Source organism: Rhododendron vialii, chromosome 3a, assembly GCF_030253575.1.
Source record: "Rhododendron vialii isolate Sample 1 chromosome 3a, ASM3025357v1".
In the NCBI taxonomy this organism is placed as follows: domain Eukaryota; kingdom Viridiplantae; phylum Streptophyta; class Magnoliopsida; order Ericales; family Ericaceae; genus Rhododendron; species Rhododendron vialii.
Genome location: NC_080559.1, coordinates 2,124,064 through 2,145,777, shown reverse-complemented (window position 1 = coordinate 2,145,777; position 21,714 = coordinate 2,124,064). Strand labels below are relative to the sequence as shown.

The 21,714-nt window shown below is 38.2% G+C and overlaps 2 protein-coding genes across 11 annotated transcripts in view; both read left to right on the top strand.

Moving 5' to 3' along the window:
- The window catches only part of LOC131320827 (uncharacterized), a 30,739-nt gene extending 14,240 nt beyond the window's left edge, over positions 1-16,499 (top strand). For 6 of the 10 annotated variants that reach the window (XM_058351705.1, XM_058351703.1, XM_058351710.1 and 3 more), the window contains 16 exons: positions 1,282-1,487; positions 1,596-1,719; positions 1,796-1,895; positions 5,147-5,294; positions 5,516-5,553; positions 6,361-6,419; positions 9,424-9,587; positions 11,262-11,416; positions 12,200-12,251; positions 12,355-12,427; positions 14,105-14,206; positions 14,327-14,423; positions 14,727-14,855; positions 14,942-15,180; positions 15,361-15,501; positions 16,115-16,499. In XM_058351705.1, coding sequence (XP_058207688.1) covers positions 1,282-1,487; positions 1,596-1,719; positions 1,796-1,895; positions 5,147-5,294; positions 5,516-5,553; positions 6,361-6,419; positions 9,424-9,587; positions 11,262-11,416; positions 12,200-12,251; positions 12,355-12,427; positions 14,105-14,206; positions 14,327-14,423; positions 14,727-14,855; positions 14,942-15,180; positions 15,361-15,501; positions 16,115-16,300 — 2,013 coding nt within the window. In that variant the 3' untranslated portion in view covers positions 16,301-16,499. Of the gene's footprint in view, positions 1-1,281; positions 1,488-1,595; positions 1,720-1,795; positions 1,896-5,146; positions 5,295-5,515; positions 5,554-6,360; positions 6,420-9,423; positions 9,588-11,261; positions 11,417-12,199; positions 12,252-12,354; positions 12,428-14,104; positions 14,207-14,326; positions 14,424-14,726; positions 14,856-14,941; positions 15,181-15,360; positions 15,502-15,621; positions 15,712-16,114 lie in introns of those variants that run through there. The other 4 variants (XM_058351708.1, XM_058351707.1, XM_058351706.1 and 1 more) reach the window with 4 other exon arrangements.
- A 3,262-nt stretch (positions 16,500-19,761) lies between these two features.
- Positions 19,762-21,714, top strand: part of LOC131320826 (uncharacterized) — a 138,141-nt gene continuing 136,188 nt past the window's right edge. Inside the window, exons 1-2 of the mRNA XM_058351702.1 lie at positions 19,762-20,361; positions 20,480-20,564. The gene's annotated coding sequence lies outside the window, so the exon portion shown is untranslated. The remainder of the gene's footprint in view (positions 20,362-20,479; positions 20,565-21,714) is intronic.

Sequence of the window (21,714 nt, the reverse complement as noted above, 5' to 3'; positions counted from 1 at the left end):
TTTTACCATGAAGCACTTTAAAGTATTTAAGAGGAGCATTTCAAAAGGGAAAGGCTAATAGTTGAGAAACTAATTATAGAGGAAAAAGGCTACGAAGAAAGGTGGTTTATGGTAGTCCAAAATTGACTTGCTGCCAAATAGCATGATTTTGAATCGTAGTTGTGAGTCATACAATATCCACATCATAGGCATTGATTCATTTGCCTTCATCGTAGGGTGAAATTAGACGTATGCTTCCGAGTAGAAGGGGATATCAAATAAAATATTGTTGAGCTTGTTCCACATGGGTTAATTTAATTATAATCTCCAAACCTAGTATATGAGCTTGGGCGGCCTTTCCATTCGCTGCCAATTGGTTTTGAGTTGGATGCTTTAACATGGTATTGGAGCTGGGCTTTTGTGCCTTAAGCTCACCTTGTTTTGTAGTTCGTTACGATCCCTGTGTTATGGATCCTTTTTTTGACTCTCCATGTGCTGGCTGGGGGTCGCACTTGTGGGGGAGTGTTGGAGCTTGTCCCACATTTGTTAATTATAATCTCCAAAACTAGTATGAGCCTGGCCGGCATGTTCTCATCACAAGTCAAATGGTGAATCATAAGATCATTACGCCATTGTGGCACTGTTTGTACTTGCGAGCACAGAGTGATTAAATGCTGTTTGTATATTTGCTATTTCGTTGAAGATTTTCTTTTTTCACTGTTTGGAATACCCCCGGAATACTTTCCCTTGTCTTATCTGATACGGACATATTGTAAATTGGAAGAATGCTTTACGGGCTGATGCCCTACCAGTCAAGTGCTGTTATATTCCTGATTGGAAAAGCGTCTACCATTTTGTGTAACATTGATTATAGAATCGTTAAAGTACACATGAAACAGTGTCGTCCAGTTTGTACAAGCTTAATTTGATATCACTATATGCTGGTTTAACATTTCTGTCTGAAAGTGAATGACCCCAGTTTCCCTGGTTCCATCTGTACTGTTTTAGTCAGTGGGGATTGATTTGCTCAGAATGAGTTTCCTTTGTTGCCTTGAGTGGTTATAGACCAGGTTTCTCTTAACTATCTTCAGAAGTGAGGTTTCTTCTACTTATCTGAGATACGGAGTAGGTTGATTGTAAAGAAGTAGCTATGAGCTACAGCACTAGAATGTAAATAACTTGTGCAGAATGAACTGTCATTATACTTCAATCCTATTGTTTGGTTTTGGATCTGATCGTAACATTTTTATGTGGTGCAATTGTATGCTTTGTATTAATAATCACGTGCTGGCTCTTTTTAAGCTTCACTGTGCCGATGCGGAGGTGATTGATGGGGCGGTTTGCCTCTTAAAGGCAGTCATCTTTAGATCCAATTATTCTTTGGTTGGGAGCAGTTCCACTGACACTAGAGAGATGGATGCTGTGCTACCATTGCTACTACACCTTCTAGATGAACGTGATGGAACAGCCAGGGCTGTCGTCGTACTCATTGCAGAATACTGCTCCATGTATGTCTAATTTTTTTCACCATTTCACTATTGAGTTAAATCTTCATGTTCTAATCGTCTATCTAAGTTTAAACCTGACTAAGTGATTGCTAATTGTTGATTCACCAGAAGCACAGATAGCCGGTGCCTTCAAGAAGTTTTAAACCGTCTCGCTTCTGTAGATGTTGTACAGAGGAGGAATGCTGTTGATGTTATATCAGAACTTTTTCGTATATCTCCACATCTAGTGCATGTACGGTCAATGTTTCTTTTGCCGGTAGTTAGCTCATTGATAATCCTTGTCCTCATCCCCTTGGCTATTTGTTCAGATTTTTGGCAGGCAAGATATAGCAAACCACTTGTTGGAGCGTCTTGGAGATGAAGAATCCATAGTTCGAACACAAGCATCGAATTTGATCCCAATGATGGGTTAGTTTTAAATTTGATGATAGCATCTTCAAAACAAAATGCTTGTGGTGAAGTATTTCACTAGTGTACTTGGAAACCTGTTAACAGTCTGCTTAGGCCAAGAACGTTATGCTTGGTCATTGTTATCATTTGCCAAAGGTCGCTAAATTCTAAAGAGATGTTTTTGCAGCAGTTGGTCTTTAACGCTAGGGACTAGGGTGGGGTCAAAGGGTAGAAAGTGCGAATAAAGGAAAAGAAAAAGGTAGATGCTGGTAGGCATTACATGTCGAGTCTTTGAAGTTTTGACTGTTGGACCTGGACCTAGAATTACATTAATTCCAACGAGAGCTTTAAAACTGCAATTAGTTACTGTATCTGACACATGTCTAATAGATACGAAGACTTTGTTGGTTGTGTATGGGCTCCTGAGACTCCAAATCTAAATAGGGTTACAACTCTGAAGTTGAAAACAAAAGATTGGCGCTTAGCAAACTACTGTTAATTTTAAACATCAGACAACCAAAATGATACTATAAGAGAAAACTACTTTTTGCTTCCAAATGTTGGGCAAATCGTTTTTCGACATCTTGTATTTTTATAAAGCAATACATAACACTTATACTGCTTCACCATGTCCGACGAATCTGGGTGAACCTGTCAAGTTTTTGCATGACATATATATGGATAGGCAGAAATTGAATTCTATTGGTGAAAATTTGATTACCCACTAGTCTTTTTTTTTTTTTCATAATTTTTGTTTGAATTTTCTTTTTTAATTTACATCTTGGGTCTGGCTAGAAGATTATTTGATCTTGGAAAAGTTTGATGTCCATGTAAAGAACATTGTTTAGTGCCAATTTAAAGTCTGTTGTTGGGTTTACTGCGTTTTTACACTTATTGTACGTTGACTTGATGATGTTAAAACTTAGCAAGATCTAAGATGCATGGACACTTAAAAGAAGGGGATGTTGTGACACTTAGAAATAAATGTGCGATTAACTCTATTTTGACATTTGCTAACATGTGACTGTTAGAGTTTGTCCCACATCAGTTAATTATCTCCTCCAAAACAAGTATATGAGCCTGGGCAACCTCTCCACTCTTTGCCAATTGGTTTGGAGTTGGATGCTTTAACATGGTATCAGAGCTAGTAGAGTTTCGGAGAATTTATTCCCCTTGTTTGTGCCATAAGTGCACCGTTATTTGTTGTGATCCAAGTGTTATGGATCCTTTGTTTACCTCTCCACGTGCGAGTCGGGGGTCGCACGTGTGGGAGAGTGTTAGAGTTTGTCCCACATCGGTTAATTATCTCCTCCAAAACAAGTATATGAGCTTGATAGCCTCTCCACTCTTTGCCAATTGGTTTGGAGTTGGATGCTTTAACATTGACTATCAAAGATATCGTAATTTGACACATTACTGTGATATACAAAGTTGTAAAAGTAGTAATTCTTACAATTTATCATTCTTATCTATTCTATAACTTAGCTTACTTTATTGAAGGATTTCTCAATGTTCTAAATGGCGCTTGGCAGTAGTCGGGTGGAGACCCACCTCCAAGCGCCAAGCCGCCTAGGCGGCGCCAAGCGATTCGGCGAATTTTTTTTTTTAACAAACCATTATCCTATCAAATTATATTGTATCCATAATGCAAGTTCAAACTTCAAAGTACAAACCCCAATGAAATTAAGTAGTAGCAACTAGCAAATAAGTTGAATAAGACAATAAGTAGCAGGGCTTCGCTCACCTCCTCATATTATTTTATATATATATATATATATTTTTAGGCCGCCAAAGGCCTCCAAAGACGTTGACGACGCCGTCAAGACCGCCAAGGTGGCCGCCAAACACCGACAAACCTCCCTAGGCGCCAAATCAAACGCCAAAGGCTATTGGCGTGGCGGCGGGGCACCTCCAAGCGCCTAGGCAGCCGCCATTTAGAACAGAGGAATTTCTTGAGTCCCATGTCAACTAGAACTTATCTATTCTATAACTTATTGTACATAACAATATATTTGTACAGATATGATTGAACGTATCCTGAATGGGACCGTGTCCTAAATCATAGGGAAAATAATATAGTCGCGTGTGCGTGTCAAGTGTATCTATGTCTTGTGTCCGTATCTATGCTTCTTAGAGTGGAGAGTAGTTTTATGCAAAATGAAAAGAATATTAATAGTTTCTCCTGTTGCCACTATTATTGTCACAGAAGCATGCAATTTTAGTTTTGGCTCTATGACAAGGGGTTGTGTAAACCACGAAGTGTCAGACTTGAGTCAAATATGGCATAACAATATGGTGCCGAAGTTGATTTCTCCTACATAAGCAAGCACCAAAATGTTCTTAAACTGTTTGATTTGGCTGGAGAAAGGCAAATATGAGTAATTTACCTCATCTTCTCACTTGTTCCATGGTAAGTGATCCCAATATACTAAGTGGTAATAATCTGCTTCTTTGTGGGTGACCATGAATGCTATATATATTGATTGTATCTCCCAAAAAACAGATGAAACTAACAATGGACTTCTCTTACTTATACTTCCCGGGCATGCATAGCTCCCTTGTCCCATGAGCACTGGGTGATCATTTACGAATCCCTGATGTTCCCAATGGGGATTTATGTAGACTTGGGTCCTTCAATTCGTGACATTAAGATGCTGAGCGTCTAGTCTTTGCTTTTGGGTTAAATAGGATTTCCACATTTGCAGCAGCAGAAAGTCATTATTCTAGCTAGTCTCTGTCACAGAATCAAGTTTGTGTTATTGAGCTTGTGATTGTGGTGTGATTAGCCATACTCAGCTTTATTCCTTTCCAGCTATAAACAAACTTACTGTTGCTACGTCAACAAATGCAGGTCAAGTTCAGGCATATATTGCTTTTCAGTTTGTTTTCTGATATATTTAAATTTACTGTAATTTGTAGAGGTACGCTCTAATGTGGAAGCAGAGAAGGGCCACAACCTTAAACAAACCTGAATAAAATAGGAAACTAGGATCTGGAGTAAACCTAAACGACTCATAATTTAAACTTACCAAGACTCATATTTTAAGTGTAACTTAAAAAGAAGCTAAACTGGAAGCACTAAAATACATAATATTGCACTTCGGTAACTAATTTTGTGCACACTGGGCAGATTTCCATTTTGTTCAGTCTAGGGAGAAAGGAATTGTAAGGATTTTTTTTGGATTTGTTATTATTATTATTTTTTTGCACAGATTGACTCTTTTGACCATGGTACTTTTTGTAAATGGAGTTTTTGTTTCTTCTTGCAGACCCTTCCCTGGTTTTGCCTGCTTTAGTCGGTCTTCTTTATTCATCAGACGAAGTATTACAGTCATCTGCTAGAAACACATTTGTTGCCGTGTTCAAATATCATAATAAAAGCTTTGAAGTTTTATGTATGTTGTTCAACTGTCTCAGGTATATTCTAGTTCACCTTTTAGTTCTTTCTTCATATTTGTTTTGGGTTTTCTTGAACCCTCACACTACCGTTATTGGGCTTAGAAAACTTCAAAGGGTCAATTTTGTTCGTACATGCCTTGTTTCTGGGAACTTGGAGTAGTGCTAGCTATTTTGGTTCTGAAGTTTAATACATATGGCTACAGTTTTACTTGTGTAACCTATAGTTATACTTTTTGCAGCGACCTCTGTCAAAACCCAGATCTTCCAGAAGCTTCAGGTGATGTAGCAAAACCTATATCTTTCCTGTTTTAATCTTGGAATTGTTCATGACATGCTGTAACATCCTTGTTCGTACATATTTGTTAACAATTTTAGAAAAATTGTCCGAGAGAAGTTATTTTATCGTGAAAGTACTATAAAACATCCAAAAATCCAGTAACAGACATTATTATCCATAAACCCTTTTCTTGGCTGCCTCTGACTTATTTTTGGGGAATACCATCTCCCATGTATGTACTTTGCTACCATACTTAAGTAGAAAATGTTTTTACTAGCATTATTTTGGTAACAATCAAACATTTTGATCGACATGCATATCTCCCAAAAATTCTGTTGAAGCCACGTATGTTTTTACCCTTCATGATTGGGGCCTATTGATTGACCTTATTCTTCGGCAATTGTGCATAAAGTCTTGGGTGAAATTTGGCTCACCAAATGGCAAGCATAAATGCTGGATTACTATCTGCTCCAGTAGCTACTCCATGGCAAATCCAAGATAATGGACCTGAGGAATGTGGATTGTTGAAATGCAATTACTCATCTCGATCGTAAATATTAGATTTAGTCGGAAAATGTACTTCTGTAGAGATATAAGCGTTTGTACATCGATATGTGATGATTGAAATCTCAGAACATCCATTCCCCGTCCAAATGCTTTACTTTTGCAATCAATTGGTAGTTCATAGGATATGGTTTTTAAGATACCTTATATTGAATTATTTTTCTATGTTATCTTTTTGTTCCTTAATTTAGGTTTCACCTTCTTTGCGCATAATTTAGATGTTTTTACTTTGCCACCTTGTAGGAGGGTCAAAGTTGGATGCTGACATCGTGCTCAAGCTGATTCCACAGTGGTCAGACAGTGTATGCTTTGTTATTTAGTAAATTTTTTAACAGTCTTGCAAACCTTTGCTCACTAGGTTGGGGATAATATGCCAATAATTCCAAACAAGTTCGGATATCAATGCATATTTCACCGATATTTATACACTTTCACAAATATCAATACACCTTTTTCGGATATCAATGCACCTTTTACCTATTAATGCACATTTTACCTATTATCCTACACCTTTTGGGCGGAGGTTAGAATAATCCAATTTTTAATTTGTTTTGGTGATAAGTAACATTTTCGAGGTGACTTGGTTGTTTCATGGCTATGGAGTCCTTTATTTTGCTGTCTTTGCTCATCTCTTTATCACCAGAGTTCTTTGTTTCTGTACTCATGTGGAATGTCCGTGAATACTGTGGGGTTGTCGATCAAGATCGGTTAACCTCTCTTGAACCTTCTGGTTCAGCGACTGGGTTTGCCCAGACCGGTCGGAAACAGAAAAGGACCTCCGCCAGTCTAGTCAGAAAGTTGTAGGAGGAAGATGAAAGCACTAGGGTTTAGAGAGGTGAAGAGTGCGTACCATTGTAGGGTTTCATCCTTGCCTTTATATAGACCTCCTTGGCTTGCTCTCCAAGCCAACGCATGCCAAGCACGCCCGGTAACCGCCTTGGGCCTATGTCACACCTAACATTTTGGATAAGGTAGTTAGCGGGAATGTGCGCGAGCTGTCACCCATGTGTGCTCCTGCCCAGCTCGTGGCATAACCGTTCTGCCTGACGTCACACTTGATGTACTGGTAAGGCAGTTAAACACACATGGGCGAGCTGACACGTATGAGTTGGCCGAACACTGTGTTCGAACCACATGGCCGAACCACAGAGAGGAGCGTCGACCTCGGTATTAATGTCCGAACCATAGAGAGGAGCCTTGACCTTAATATGAGTTGGCCGAACCATAATGTCTGAACCAAAGAGAGGGTCAATCCTTAGAATGAGTTGGCCATTCAGATCTGCCTGTCCGAACGCAGTTTGTGCTGAACCAAGCCTGATCGAACCTAGCAACCCGGTCAATGCCTCGATTGGATCAAACAGAATCGAGGGTTTAACCGGGCCTTCAGCCGAATGTAGTGATTGTGGCCGAACTAGCATATTGGGTCCACTACAAGTACTTACATGCTTGTGGCTCATAATAACCAACATGCGCGCGGTTGCTTCCTTCTAAGGCGGAATGCTCATAATAACTTGTGCCATGTCGACCTCCATAACGACAGACCATTCCAATGGTAACTGGCGTCTAGACATCCATCACAAAGCATCCAAGAGAACTCCGCAGGGCGTCAATGACTCAACCTTAGCATCACGTGGTACAAATCAATGAGCTCACATGCAGAAATATCCCAAGTAAAAGAGTCAGCTCAGCTAAAGATTGACACCGCGAGAACCTTTGTGCATCTGTGGCTTTTAGGTTAGAGAGCCTGGTAATGCAGCCTCCGGTACGTGCATTATCTAGGTTCAGCATGGCTAGGAGAGAGGTCACACCGACTTGAATCCTATAACAAGTTTTACCTTAACTAAGTTGATGTGACACCGTGTTGGTAGGCAAGGCCCTCGTTACCATCCCCTCCAACAGATAGAGAGCTTTCCCACTTTACATGAACCCCACCCCCCCGCCCGGCCCCGCCCTCTCTCTCTCTCTCTCTCTCTCTCTCTCTCTCTCTCTCTCTCTCTCACAGTGTGGGTGCTTCTATCTCTTCCCCAACCCGCCTCCGGTCTCACAGCCAGGAGTGAAGATTCCACTCTCTGCATTTACTATGAATCCAATGACTTGGAAGAGATAGATTAGAGCCAGTAGATTGTAGATATGTACACGCTGTACTTGGATTCTTCAAATCCCCTAGAATACCTGTGCCATTGGGTATGACGTGGGTTGGTCTATGAGATATGTGTTTGATGTTCGTAAATTGTACCCAATTGGACGTTTGGATCCTTTACTAGCAGAACAATGATTGAGGGAGAAGTTCACATTGGTAGACAAGGAATATTTTTACTGAACGCTAGAAATCACTTTTACCTAAAGCTAATTAATTTCAAGTACATCAATAATTGAGCATTCTATAATAGCAGAACATTATGCAATGTATCAGCATTAGATGTTCATTTCATGTTCAGGCCGTATCCAATATTTGGAAGCATATCCATGTATCCTCCGCTTAAGGGTTTAGAGAGATTTTACATCAGGGCAGACATCTGCACCTGATATTCATACTGGAGTACATTAACATAGTTTGTGCATATGACATATATTCTCTTTTAGTATTTAATTTGACGAACTCTAAAGCGTAAAAAATTAGTTTGTTGGTACATAGGTCTTTGGAAAATAGATATGAGTGCTGAACAACATTTACGTTGTTTGGTCCCTTTCGTAACTGCAACTAATCCCTACATGGTAATCAGGATCTTAGGGGAGGTCTTTTGCTGTAGTTGATCTGTCGGCATTATTACCCCTTCGCATAGACATTCATATAGATAGACATATGTGTATGTATATGCTTGGGTGATTTTATCTCCACGTGCAAGATGAGGCTGCCTGTGAAGGAGTGTTGAAAAGCTTGATATACATTCTTTGCCCCCTCAGCTCCAATCTTGAGCTTTGGAATCTTGGTGCCCTAGGTTGGGGCTTGTCTCCACAATTCTTTTCCAATAACTAGAATCTGAGTGGAAAAAGATGTTTTGCTGTTTCGTTTAGGTGAAATCTAATAGTGTTTAGAACATTGTAAATGTTTATTAATATGTTATATACATTTGTTTGTGGATATGTGTATCATACCAAATTGTCTGTTTGAGCTTTTTAGTCTATAGCTGTGCCAATCTCTTGCAGTTGTCTCATGCATGTGTATGGATAATGAATTGACTCAAGGCTAACCGTCCTTAAAATTTGTTTATGACTCTGTATGTCCTTGATTGCAATTGCGGTTAATCTTTTCAAGAGCTTCCATTTTGTTTTTTATTAGATTTTTGAATCTCTGCAATGGTGTAGGTTGAAGAGTGGAACTTGTTGGTTGAACCCTTGATTGACAAGTTGTTTGCGGAGCCATCAAATGCCATAATTGTTAAGTTCCTAAGTTATATTAGTGAACAGTTGGCAGATGCTGCAGATGTAGTCTTTCACCGGATTCTGTTGCGTACAAGACAGCCGGATGAGTGAGTAAATTCTCTTTATTTTATTGCATGTGAAACTCTTGACTGTTAATATCAAATGATTCTCACGTAAATCCCATCTGTAATCTTGCTGGTTTAAATCCTGTAATCAAATTCATATACTACTGTTAGATGTAATGGTGCATTAAAAAGTTTTCCATGAACATGAAATGCAGACTTCCTATATGCGGTTTTCTAGAGTTGGTAAAGAATACTTCATAGGGGTTATTGTAACTAAAGTTAGATTTCTGGAATTGTGCCTTCATAAACAAGCCCAACTACTAGCGAAGTCATCAGCGTCTTTCCTTTCCCCCCACCCCTGTTGTGAAGCATTATTTGGCATGAGTGAGTTTTCAGATACCTCAAAATGGCCCTGATGTTATGAACCAATTACTCTCAAGTGTAGGCTTGAGAGAAATGTGACTTTTGTCAACAAGCTATTTTTTTCAGACTCCACGTCATGAATGTGTTTAGAACCTGATGACATGAATGTATTAGAGAAGATGCCTGGGTCTGAACTTGATGAAATGCTATTTCCTGCAACATTTCCACACACAGTTGATGATTGATAGTTTCTGCAGAAAATGGTTAGGAAATATCAAGGAGCAATCTGGTTATCTTTGGATGTGCAACATTCTCCTTTTTTTTCCTTTTCTCTTTACTGATGAGAAACCGCTTGCATTGTAACTCCTGGGGTCTATGTACGTAGTACTGCATTCGCAGATTGAGCAAAGCTAAGACTCATGAGAACCATTATTGTCACGTTGCCGGTGGACTAAAGTAGTTGAACAGAAGACCTCCACTTGGTGTGCTCTCTTACCCCTTGGGATTGCAACATGGCTCTTTTTAACTTATGAAGGCGTACCTTAAATGGACGGATGCTAGAATATAAGCCTAGGACATCAAAATTCTCTTGTCTCCCTCGGTATAATGGTGTTATCTTTTTTTCATGCAACAAGATATGCAACTATGAGAAAGCTACCAAATAATAGATAAGCATCCAACTTAAAAGCAATTGGTAACTTGATGAGAGGCCCCCCGCCCAGGTTCATGTACGAGTTTTGGAGGGTATAATTAACTGCTATGGGACAAGCTCTGACAAGATTGAATATTCTTTCTGAAGAACTTCTGAATGCAAAAGGAAGGAAATAGTTTACTTAAAAAAAATATTCTGGGAGCATATTTTTCTGGGAGCATATTTTTGTGCCAAAGAGAAGCCGATGGATTGGCTATCAATATGCTACAAGATACAAGGACGCTTTCTATTATTTTTTTCAATCATGACTTACTACATGTTCTAAATTTTGATGGAATACAAATCATGGATGCTCTGATGGTGCTGTTTTCGTATTCGTCTTCCTTTGTTTGTCCTCTCCTTCCTAGCCCTTACCTGCCCTACTGAAGCTGGAGAGGTGGGTAAAACATGTTTAATGAATGTTGCATATTCAGTTTGACTATTCGGTTGCTTGTTTATGCTATTTTCCTTGTTTAAGAACTGCACCCTGGTGGATTTTTCTTATACATATGTGAATCATTTCATTACGTCACAATTGATTACATTAGTTATCCTAATGAGTATAGTTACTGATCAATTAAGAAAAAGGCGTTTTCGACTCCCTCATGATGATCACCATTACTGTTTCTTTTAAGTGTGATTGATGGAATCATCTTCGACAGATGGAAAAGTCATGACTCTGAAATCGACAATCCTGTGAGACAGGCACATTCTCTCTTTGATCGCCTCTGCCCTTTACTTATTATCAGGCTGCTTCCGCTGAGGGTTTTTAATAATCTCAACTCTTCATTGATGTATGGTGTTCTTCGGGACCAAGGTATGGTGCTTGAAGTGTATGCCTCAGATAGTTCTTTGTTCCTTTCTTTTCTTTTCTTTTGTTTTGGTTTCTTCGTCTTTCTTTGCAAGTCCAGATCCCTGTCTGCTATTTTTAGTTCGTGACACTTGTGAATTTGTCTCAGCTCCATTGTTGACCTCACATTTCTGGTGCACTTTTCATCTGCCAGCTTAATATTCATGTTTTCAGCAGTAGGGAGTATTTTCTTATTCGTATCAGTGCTTGAGAGTGGTAAACTTAAGACAGCCTCATTCACATATCTCGAAGCTGTGCTGTTTTCTATGGATGTGATTATAATTGATGTTATGTTAGTAAATATACGTTCTTCTTGGTTTCGATTCATAGTTGTTTTTGAGTGAGCTCATGGACACATGGTGCCTGTCAGAGGATTGGCTGGCTTGAAAGGTGGCATGTAAGGTGTTTGTGTATGGCCATTTAATTTGGATGCAAATCATAATGCCTCACTTCATGCATAAATTTGAGAAGTAAAAAGTCTTACGCTTTGACTTTTTCAAGGTTGGTGCATTTTTGGACGTTTGAAATTGAAAAAAATATGCACAAGCTAAACAGGACGTGGGCATTGGGTGTGATCATTTCGTTCTTCTGCTATTTCTTATATAGGTCATTAATGACATAGCTGATCATAATTTTCGTTTGAAGATATGGGCTTTATGTGGCTTTGGTTCACGGACATCTCATGACTCATGATGCCTTTCCTAGCTTTTTTGCTAACTTTTCTTTTGTTTTTTGGAAATCCTAATACAGGATATTTTGACATAAATGATCCTGAATGTGTTGCTGGAATCCTTCTAAACAGGTTGCTTCACTACCAAAACAATCATCAAGCCTTTTTCACACTTGCCCCTTTTCTGATAAAGTTCTGAATGAAGAGCTGATATTCCCTCTTCTATTGGTTTCAGGGCATTTAATAATTTGGAGTTTGATGATGTTCGGAAACTTGCAGCTGAACTCTCTGGGCGGATTCATCCTCAGGTATATAGCAATGCGACTTTTTGTCCTTAAATGCAAGCATTTTACTATCGTTCAGCCTTTTCTTTTTGTTTACAAAAGTTCAAACTACCAGCATGACAGCATGTAACAAGTGAAGGGCGTAGTATCTTGTCTATTTAAGCCATTTAAAAGTTGGAAAACCAGAGGAAAGAATGAACAGAAGAAATTCATTGGCCGATACGATTTTTAGGTTGATGCTTTTAGTGAGTGAAATTTATGGGGCTAATGCCCTTAGGTTCTTACAATATCTCAGAGCGCTCTTTTATTGGTCTGATGACTTCATAATATTGAGCCTGGAAGTAAAAGTAGTTCATGACCAACAAGCTTTGCCAATGACGTTTGGGCAATGCATTGATTGTATTTTATTGTAGCTGATAAGATTTTGTTCAAGAAAACAGCTGTGAATACATGGAAGAACACAATTGGTATTTTTCATTCATGTACTTCTACATGGAAGTCTACTTGATATCATTTTCTGATAAAGATAGTTTGCCCAAATTTGTTCTGTAGTTTTCAACTTTTCTATGAAGCATGGGTAGTTCTAAATTCCAGTCGTACCTGGTACTTTGCATGGTAGCTCTAACTATGTACCGGGTAAACCCGTACCAAAGTTTTTTTTATATGACTTTGCCGTACCCCAAAAAGTATCCAGGACATACTAAGCTATACCGAACACTGAGATGAGCTAAGTTGATTAGACTTTCTTTTTCAATGTTTAGCATGATCATAGAACAAAGATTTCAGTCTATAGGTTCTTTTGTATAATGTCATTAAACTCTGATTTGTATCTTAAGTTTATCATTTGACTGTTATTTGATCTTGGATTATCCAAGTCATTCAGCTTTTTTCTTCGTTTGAAGTGTAACGATTACATAATACTTTGTTCAACATCATAAAAAACTCACCTGTTATAGTTGTAGCCCAGCCATACCCATACAATGCATTTATTTGGTTTCGTCGTATCAACGTTTTCGATGCCTGTACTTGTACCTGCACATGTGCTTCTTAGGAGTACAGTAAACTGGTGTTTTGGTGTTATGCACCTTCTTTTGTATAACTTTGTATCCAGCCTAATGGACCAACTAATCTTGGGAACCAATCCCCACCATTCACAAGTGTGGGGCCCCATTAAATCCAGGGAAAGCTTCGTATTCATTGGCCTGACAGAGGAATTAATATCATGCCGGTGAGATACTAGGAGTCAAAACCTAGACCAAAGGCTCCTGGTTGCCAGGAGACCAACTGTGCCAACCCGTGGTGCATACACTTTATTTTACCTTGATAACTTGAGACCACCTAGCTTGCAAGATGAACGACCAGTTAGTGCCCAGAATGCACTTGAATGCCAAAGTCTCAACACAACTACTCAAAAAGAGAAGGAAAATATAGAGCTCTTTGGTGGAAAGTAACTGTGTCCCTTTCTAGGGTTTGGTCCAAGTAATCGTGTGCTAGGCATATGCCTGGTGAGGCTCCTGGTTGTTATTTTTTATTTTCACAGACTGATCCGTAGTCTTCACTCTGCTATTCTGTTAAGCCAAGCATGTTCCTTTCTAACTCTGTTCTGCAAAACTTCCATGACTTCTGGAGTGTCATGTATTCCTTGTCATTTTTATTTCCATCTTTGCCATCTAACCTTCCTACATTTTGTGATTTTTGCAGGTACTACTTCCAATTATTGCCTCGCAGTTGGAAGATGCAGCAAATGATCGTGAAATACTAAAAATAAAAGCTTGTTTGTTTGCATTATGCACATCATTTGTGGTAATCTCTGTCATTAACCTCCAGTTGTCATGATTTTCAGTCCCACTTGGGAATTTAGTTTCTTATATCTGGCATCAGTTACATGGCATTCAAAGTTTAGCAGTTTCTTCTGGTATACAGATAAGAGGCGGGGATTCAATTGTGCATCCAGCTATGCTTGAAATTAGGAACACTATAGAAACTATCCTGTTGTGGCCTTCACTCGATGGAGATGAAGGTACTCCCTCCGTCCCTCTGATTGTTAGTCCTCTTCCCAAAGTCAGGGTATAGAAGTTTTAGTATCCAAAACTATCAGTTACAAAATGGCTTTTGATGTTCTCTAAAGTGAAAAGGGGTGATCCATTTAAGTAATGCCTTCGAAGTACCTAATGTTATTGTTAAATGTCTCCTTAAGAAGCTGAAACTCCCGAAAGGGAGGAAGATTATGGGACAGAGGGTGCAATTAGTTTGCTTTCCAAAATTTGCTGATCCCCTTGTTGCTCCTAAACCTGACGGCTGCAAATATCTTTTTCCATTTCAGTTTCCAAAGCCCAACATGGGTGCATTGATTGCCTTGCGTTGATGATATGTACTGAACTGCAAGATCCCGAATTATTCAGGGATTTGCCCACAAAGAAATCAAGTCTTGTCAGAACTCCAAGCTGGTCTCGTCAGTATCTCAATCAGCCTTCGTCTCTCCTGCTTTTTGTTTTGTGCTCCTTACTATTTAACTGATCTCTGTGGTGCTAAATGCAGGGGATGCTGCAATGAGAAATTCAGTACTTAGTTGTGTGATCAATCAGTTAACAAACGATAAGATTCAAGTTTCCTCTGCCAAAAGGGGCAATGAGGGCTGCTCATATGAGTCATCAATGTCTCTCTCATTTCGCATGTGCATGGCTAATGTCCTTATCAGTGCTTGTCAAAAGATGCCAAATTCTGGCAAGAAACCCTTTGCTCGGAAAGTTCTTCCGCATCTCATTCAGTCTGTGGAGGTAGGTTCCTAATGAAGTTGACATTTATTTGGGTTCTTTTACCAAAAAAAGGACATTTTTTGGGTTCCATCATACTCGTACTTAAGGGCGTACTTTTTTAATGCTACCATTTCTCTCTCTCTCTCTCTCTCTCTCTCTCTCTCTCTCTCTCTCTCTCTCTCATGTTGCTGGTGTCCACAGATGATTATGGAATCAGAGATTAGAGCTGCATTTGTCCAAGTTTTCTTCTCAGCTGTGTATCATCTGAAGTCTGCAGTTCTTCCCCACGCATCCGATCTTCTCAAAGTCTCTTTGAAATCTCTTACAGATGGATCAGATAAGGTAAGAATGCAGTAATTATACACGATTAAAGACTTTAGTACTTCCGTTGTGGTTTTTTGGTTGAGCACCCATTGTCATTTTTGGGTCAAGTGTTCATTTGACCTCTCGCTCTTTGCAAAGGAGAGATGTTCTTGCTATATGGTAGTGAGAGCTAGGTTCTGGAGCAAACATTGGCACCTCAGTAGCAATTAAGCTTTACACTTCAATTGGTGTTTCTCTTCTTGAACTGCTTGCTAATTTGGGACTGAGTCTTGATAGTCAAATTTGCACCATACGTAATGAGTGAAGCAATTACAAGAATAGAGATTATTCTACTTGGCTTAAAGGGAAGAAGAGGAGAAGATAGATGTGGATCCAATAATCTGTTCCCTGGGAGACAGTACTTATTTTATTGTTCCCATCAAATATTAGTCGAATGGGATTAGTATCCTTTGTGATTAGTTATCCCTTTACCAGATACTCTTGTCAAACAAATATGTCCTTGGCATATAAAAAGGGACATCATATAGATGTTGTATTATCATGCGTCATTAACTGTTAATCTGCTATGTATTCCTTATTTGAGTTTATAAATTGCGAGCTTTTGTGTAAATGGCTTTCCATTGTTGAGCAGGAAAAAGTGGCAGGTGCAAAGCTAATGGCATCTCTAATGGCTAGTGAAGCTGCTATTTTGGAAAGTATTGCGGGAGGACTGCTGGATGCGAGAACAATACTTTCAAGTATATTATCTTCGTTGGATACTTCGCCAGAAGTACGACAAGTATGCAACCAGTTGCTTGCATGTCTAACTTCTCCGTAGATATGTTTGTTTTTGCTTTTATTTTTTGTAATTTCCTTTTTTTGTGTGAACCTGAGGTACTTAAATCAAAATTATGCAACTGCTGATTCCCGTGTGTATATAAGTACGTGTGTGCCTTTTTGTATGTATAAGCTAATTGTTCCTTTTCCTAATAAAATTTTGTTGCCTATAAAAAAAAGAAGCTAATTGTTCCTTTCAATGACACGTCCCCTTTGTTCACCATGATTGACCGCAGGTCTATTGGTAGAAATTTTGTGTATGCATTCTACTCGTAATTTTACATTTGTAGAAATCTTCTGGTGGTGACTGCTATGAGGAGTATGAGTTTTGATTTGGACTGTTTATCTGCACTTCGACTTGTGTTTTTTTGGACTGTTTACAGGCATTACACATTTATACACGGGTGCACGTATCATGGATGTTGTGACAATCACGAAGTAGAGAATAAATAAACCAACAAGCTTTTAAAACAAGGACACAAAAATTTATATGGTTCTGCTCAAGCACAAAGCAAGAATGTTTCTATGTGCAAAGAGCAACTTCATCCCTTTTCTTGTTTTCACAATTTCTCAAAGAGTATTAACTTCAAATAGCATTGAACTACATAGAACCAAGAACCACGCCAATTGGATGCAGGAGAGAAAATTTGGCTTCTATTAACCAGTTTCTCTTGTTCAAGTTATGATTGAGAATATATTCAGGAATAAATCTCTGGTGGAATTCAAATGGACCGCAAACCTTACGTGTAACCCAGAGAGCTAGACGGCTGATCAATTCCCAACAATAAACGGAAAAAGAACTCCACAATTTTACCCAAAGAAGCCTCTCCTTAATTATACTCAAATTAAGGAGCCTCCCCTTGATGGACCTAAAAGAGACAAAAATTAGGAATTCCCAAGGACTATATTTATAAAAAATGCATCAAAAATAAGTCTAGACCAATCGGAATAGAAATTCTAGTCCAATAAACCTAAACAAATTTAAACATGGAATTGTAATGGACGAATTTGCAAAACATGTGTAGGCACATGCAAATACTACAAATATGTACATAATGTGATACGCAAATATCGAGTTAATAAGGTTACAACTTTGTGCTCTTTTCCTTATTATTATATTCTCTTTCTTCAATCGAGCCTAAATTTGTTTGATTCATTTAAATGAATTTGGATGTATGCAAGAATAAGAGTCTGTCTTGTGCATTCAGACAATAAAAGTTTTAATCCTAGGCATGAGCACAAGCAAAGCACAAGGAAGAATTGGTATGGGGAAACAACAGAAGCACAAATCAATTTCCAGACCTAGATCATGTAGATTGGGAAGGTTAATTATCTTGCCTGTTTGTAAGTCATAATGACATTGGTGTGGCATATTGGAGATAAAATAAAATTGTACTCCTAATCCCTCTCAAGAAAGATTTCACGGCTGTGATGATACATGTCTAAGTCACATAATGTGAGTTTATAATATAAGTAAGAATAAGAATGATAGTGTGAGCTAAGAAAATGTATTTCAAAAACGTCTCAAATTAATAAATTCGCAAGAAGATTAAAAGAGAGTATAAGACAGAGTAGTGAAATCGAGAATTTAGATGCGACTGCTAGAAATAAAAAGCGATAATGCTAAAGACACCGACCCTGGCCATCGACCACGGCCACAGACGACACGCAGGGTCTACTATGGGCTTCGCACGGATAATCCGAGACGTTTAAAAAAAAAAATTTAAAATTCCAAGTGGGTTCACGAGAGTTTAGATCTATTTGATGTGTGTAGGTGCTCGATAAAATCATTCCATTTGCGGTGCTCATTCTAATTTTTGAAAAATGGGATGATTAAATCGAGTACCTATACTCATCGGATGGAGCTGACCTTTAAAAAGCCCGCTCGAAACTTTTTATAAAATTTTTGAACGACTCGAATCATCGGTGCAAAATCCGAGATGGGCTCCACGTGGCCGTCTATGGTCACGGTCGGTGGCCGTAGCAAAGTCCAAAATAAAAGTGAGTAGGACGTGTTTGGAGGTTTTCGTGTTGGACAGTCGATATGAATTGTCGGCCACTGCTTTACTTTTGTGAAAGACTTTCGCGTAGTGGTCATTTCGATAAGGTGGACTGGGAAAGGAAAAAAAGGGGAGAGAGAGAGGGAGTGGGGCCATGGTGTCTTGCAATAATGCTATGCGACTATGCGAGCTGGTTGCCATCAGAGTAGTTGTTTTCTATACAAAAAATATTTATTACTGAGGGAAAAGAAATTGATGAGGTGGAAAGCGCAATTAAAGTGGGAGAGAGCGGGGAGGGGGTCATGGTGTCCTGCAATAATGCTGGTTGGTTATCAATTTTTTTGTCAGATCAGTCTAAACGGATCCGACGGTGCTGTGATGCGGTGGATGCAATATACAGTCAGATTGATTGCATTACATGGTATAATACGACAATTGCACTATAGCGGCCCCTTCTTCCGTCTAAACGGGACCTTTCTATACTCTTATCAAACTCCCGATGATCAAAGCTGAGATCAATGTCTCATAGATCAATTGGGATATGCATAAAGTAACTTAGACACTCTCAATTATCGAATAGAAATTATGCTTCTTAAATCTACAAAATGCACACATGATTGCATGAGGTCATGGCATTTGAACTTGAACAGAATTACAACTATAAGGTATTGAATTTGCTAAATAATGTAAGGCACTGGTCGATGCTTTATGTGATTTTAAATCCATGATTCTATTATCATTTTCTAATTCATTTTTACCAAAAGAAAAAAAAAACATTTTCTAATTCACAATTGCAGGGATGAAATGGAGATGGCTCGGGGATCCTATAGTGGACCATTGATTCAAATTCAAAATAAACTCTTTGTAGGAAGAGTAGACTCTTTTTCACGCAAAGAGTTCTTTTCTAAATCTTTACCATTGAATGCTAAGATAGACAGCTATAAGGCCACACTGCACCCCTTTAGTGCAGTAATTTTGCTTCGCTAGTCAAAAAACAAAAATCCCTAAATCCGGAGACTGGTAGAAAAGGAAAAGGGGGAATATTACAGAGACCTCTCCTTAGTTTTTTCAAAAACCACAGATCTTCTCCAAGTTCTGAGAATGATCACAATGACTTTCCTATCACACATGTTGGACTAAAGGCCTGTTTGGCACGATATTTCTAATGACTCATGCCAACTGACTTACTTATCCTTAGCCTAATCATCCAGATCAAAAAGTTAACATCAGGTTATACAGTAGATGGTCACACTGTATATTGGAGATAAAATAAAATCAGCCCAATGAGCTGACAATAATAAGTGTGTAAGTGTGTATTAAAGGGTGTAAAAAATACACAGAAATACTTGTTTTTCTTGTCATCTAGTGTGCTTATTGTCAGCCCAGTGGGTTGACAATAGCAAGCCCGATATATCATTCCCATTATATTACTCTCATTGATGTGGGACTTTCTAAATGGGGTTTCACAGTATTTTTGGCTATTTTCTCTTAATCTTTACAATCAATTTCTTACATCATAATTTTGCCTCAACTTTTTGAATTGCCAATCAAAAGGGTGCTCAACTTTTTGGAGCTTACGATTTTAATTTCAAAAAATTTTCTTTACATATTTTATCTTTTTCAGAAAAATTTGAAAAGTTAAACATGTCGAATAATAACTAAAAAAAATTCATTAACAAAATCATTGATTAAAAAAAGTTTGGTTAGTTCAAATTCATGAAGCATAGGATTTATTGGGGATGATTGTAGTTTAGGATGAGATCCTATGTACCAAGTGGGTGTACTGTAAATGAAATTGGTTCATGAGGAACCACTCCCTCTTTGGTGGAGGTCATTTTCAATTTTTAAACTTGAGTGGAGTTTTGCGTAATTATAAAAATCCTGAGGAGAGCTCATTGGAATTTGCCCAAAGTAGATTTGTAAGGACTTTCATGGTTCCCCCTGTTCAGTCAATCCATCTACACTATCTCTATCTCTATCTCTACCCCTCAATCTTGAGTTTGCTAGTTCCTGTGTTCTGGCTCTATCTCTTTCTTCTTCACACTTTATAATTTATATTCAGGTATGCCATAAACTTTATTGATCTTTTGGTGTTGAAATCATTCTACAATATTGTTGGGATGAGTGTGTTTTTATGAGCAGTGGGATATTAACAGTGATTACTATTGGCTTAATTTCAGATCCCACCAATATGGTTAATTCTTGAAAGCATTAAAGTAGGATTTCAAAGTTGAAAAAAAGAGTGTGCCTAGCTAATTTTTTCAGGTATGCTGCCTGCCCTTATAACTTTACTCTCTTGTTGACAAATTTCTATATTGTTAGGATGATGGTGTTTTATGAGTAGGGTTAATATAAAGTATTTGGCTTTCAGATCCCAACAATATGCTAATTATTAATTGCCTTCTCATTGGTGACTTCTATTAATTAATCAACCATGGAGTTCTTGAAAGTATTACCCGTTCAACTTTCTCAAAAAAAATACTTCAAAAAAAAAAAATTATTTTCAAGTTTAAAAATAATGAGTTTACAAAAATAATTTTTTAATTTTTTTGCAAGGTTTGATAGATTCTGATAAGATCTATCAAATAAAATCTATATTGCATATATATATTTTTAATTTCAATAAGCCTATTATTTTTAATCTTAAAAATTGTAAGTAAATACTTTTTTTTTAAGGGGCAAAAGAGGAACACTTTCTGTAGTAGTTCAAAGTTAAAAAATTGAGTTTGTTAATATATTTGTCAAACTGTAAAGACCTACGAGAATTGTTCAACATACGATTTCCTTTTTCTTCCAAGGAAAATACTGAAATTAGCTTGTCTACGGTCACTTTTTTTTATCAACGGCAAATTTCATTATATTTCAAGCTACAGTCACTTTTTTTATTTTTATTTTTTATCAACAGCAAATTTTATTATATTTCAAACGGCCAAAGGTAAAGATTACATCTCAATAATCAAGAGTAAACTAAAACCACCAAAATCTAAAACATGAACAACTTTATAAAAGCATGCACTGAGGCTAACAGGCTCTACAACGCGTACTGCCGGATCCGACCAGCACGAGATTCTGGCTAGGGTCCATCATCGATTTTGCAGTAGAGAACCCAACAGCCAACGGGAACCCAACTCCAACCAATAGGCATGAAGCACCGAAGCAATGTTCAAGACCACGGATCACTCATCGCTGGCCTGCTCTTGGCGTGAGAAATCTCCGATTGAGTCAGGTAGTCCTCACTGCCTTGAGCGAAGTACGCCACTTATAATTAGTCAAACGACACCCTCAAGTCAGGCCCCTGTCCCCACAATGGAGCTAGGAGTATTATTTCAAAAAAAGAAAAAAAACATAGTAATTTTCTATTCATACTAGGCAAAACATACGTATACACATAAAAGAAATTAATTATTAGATAGCC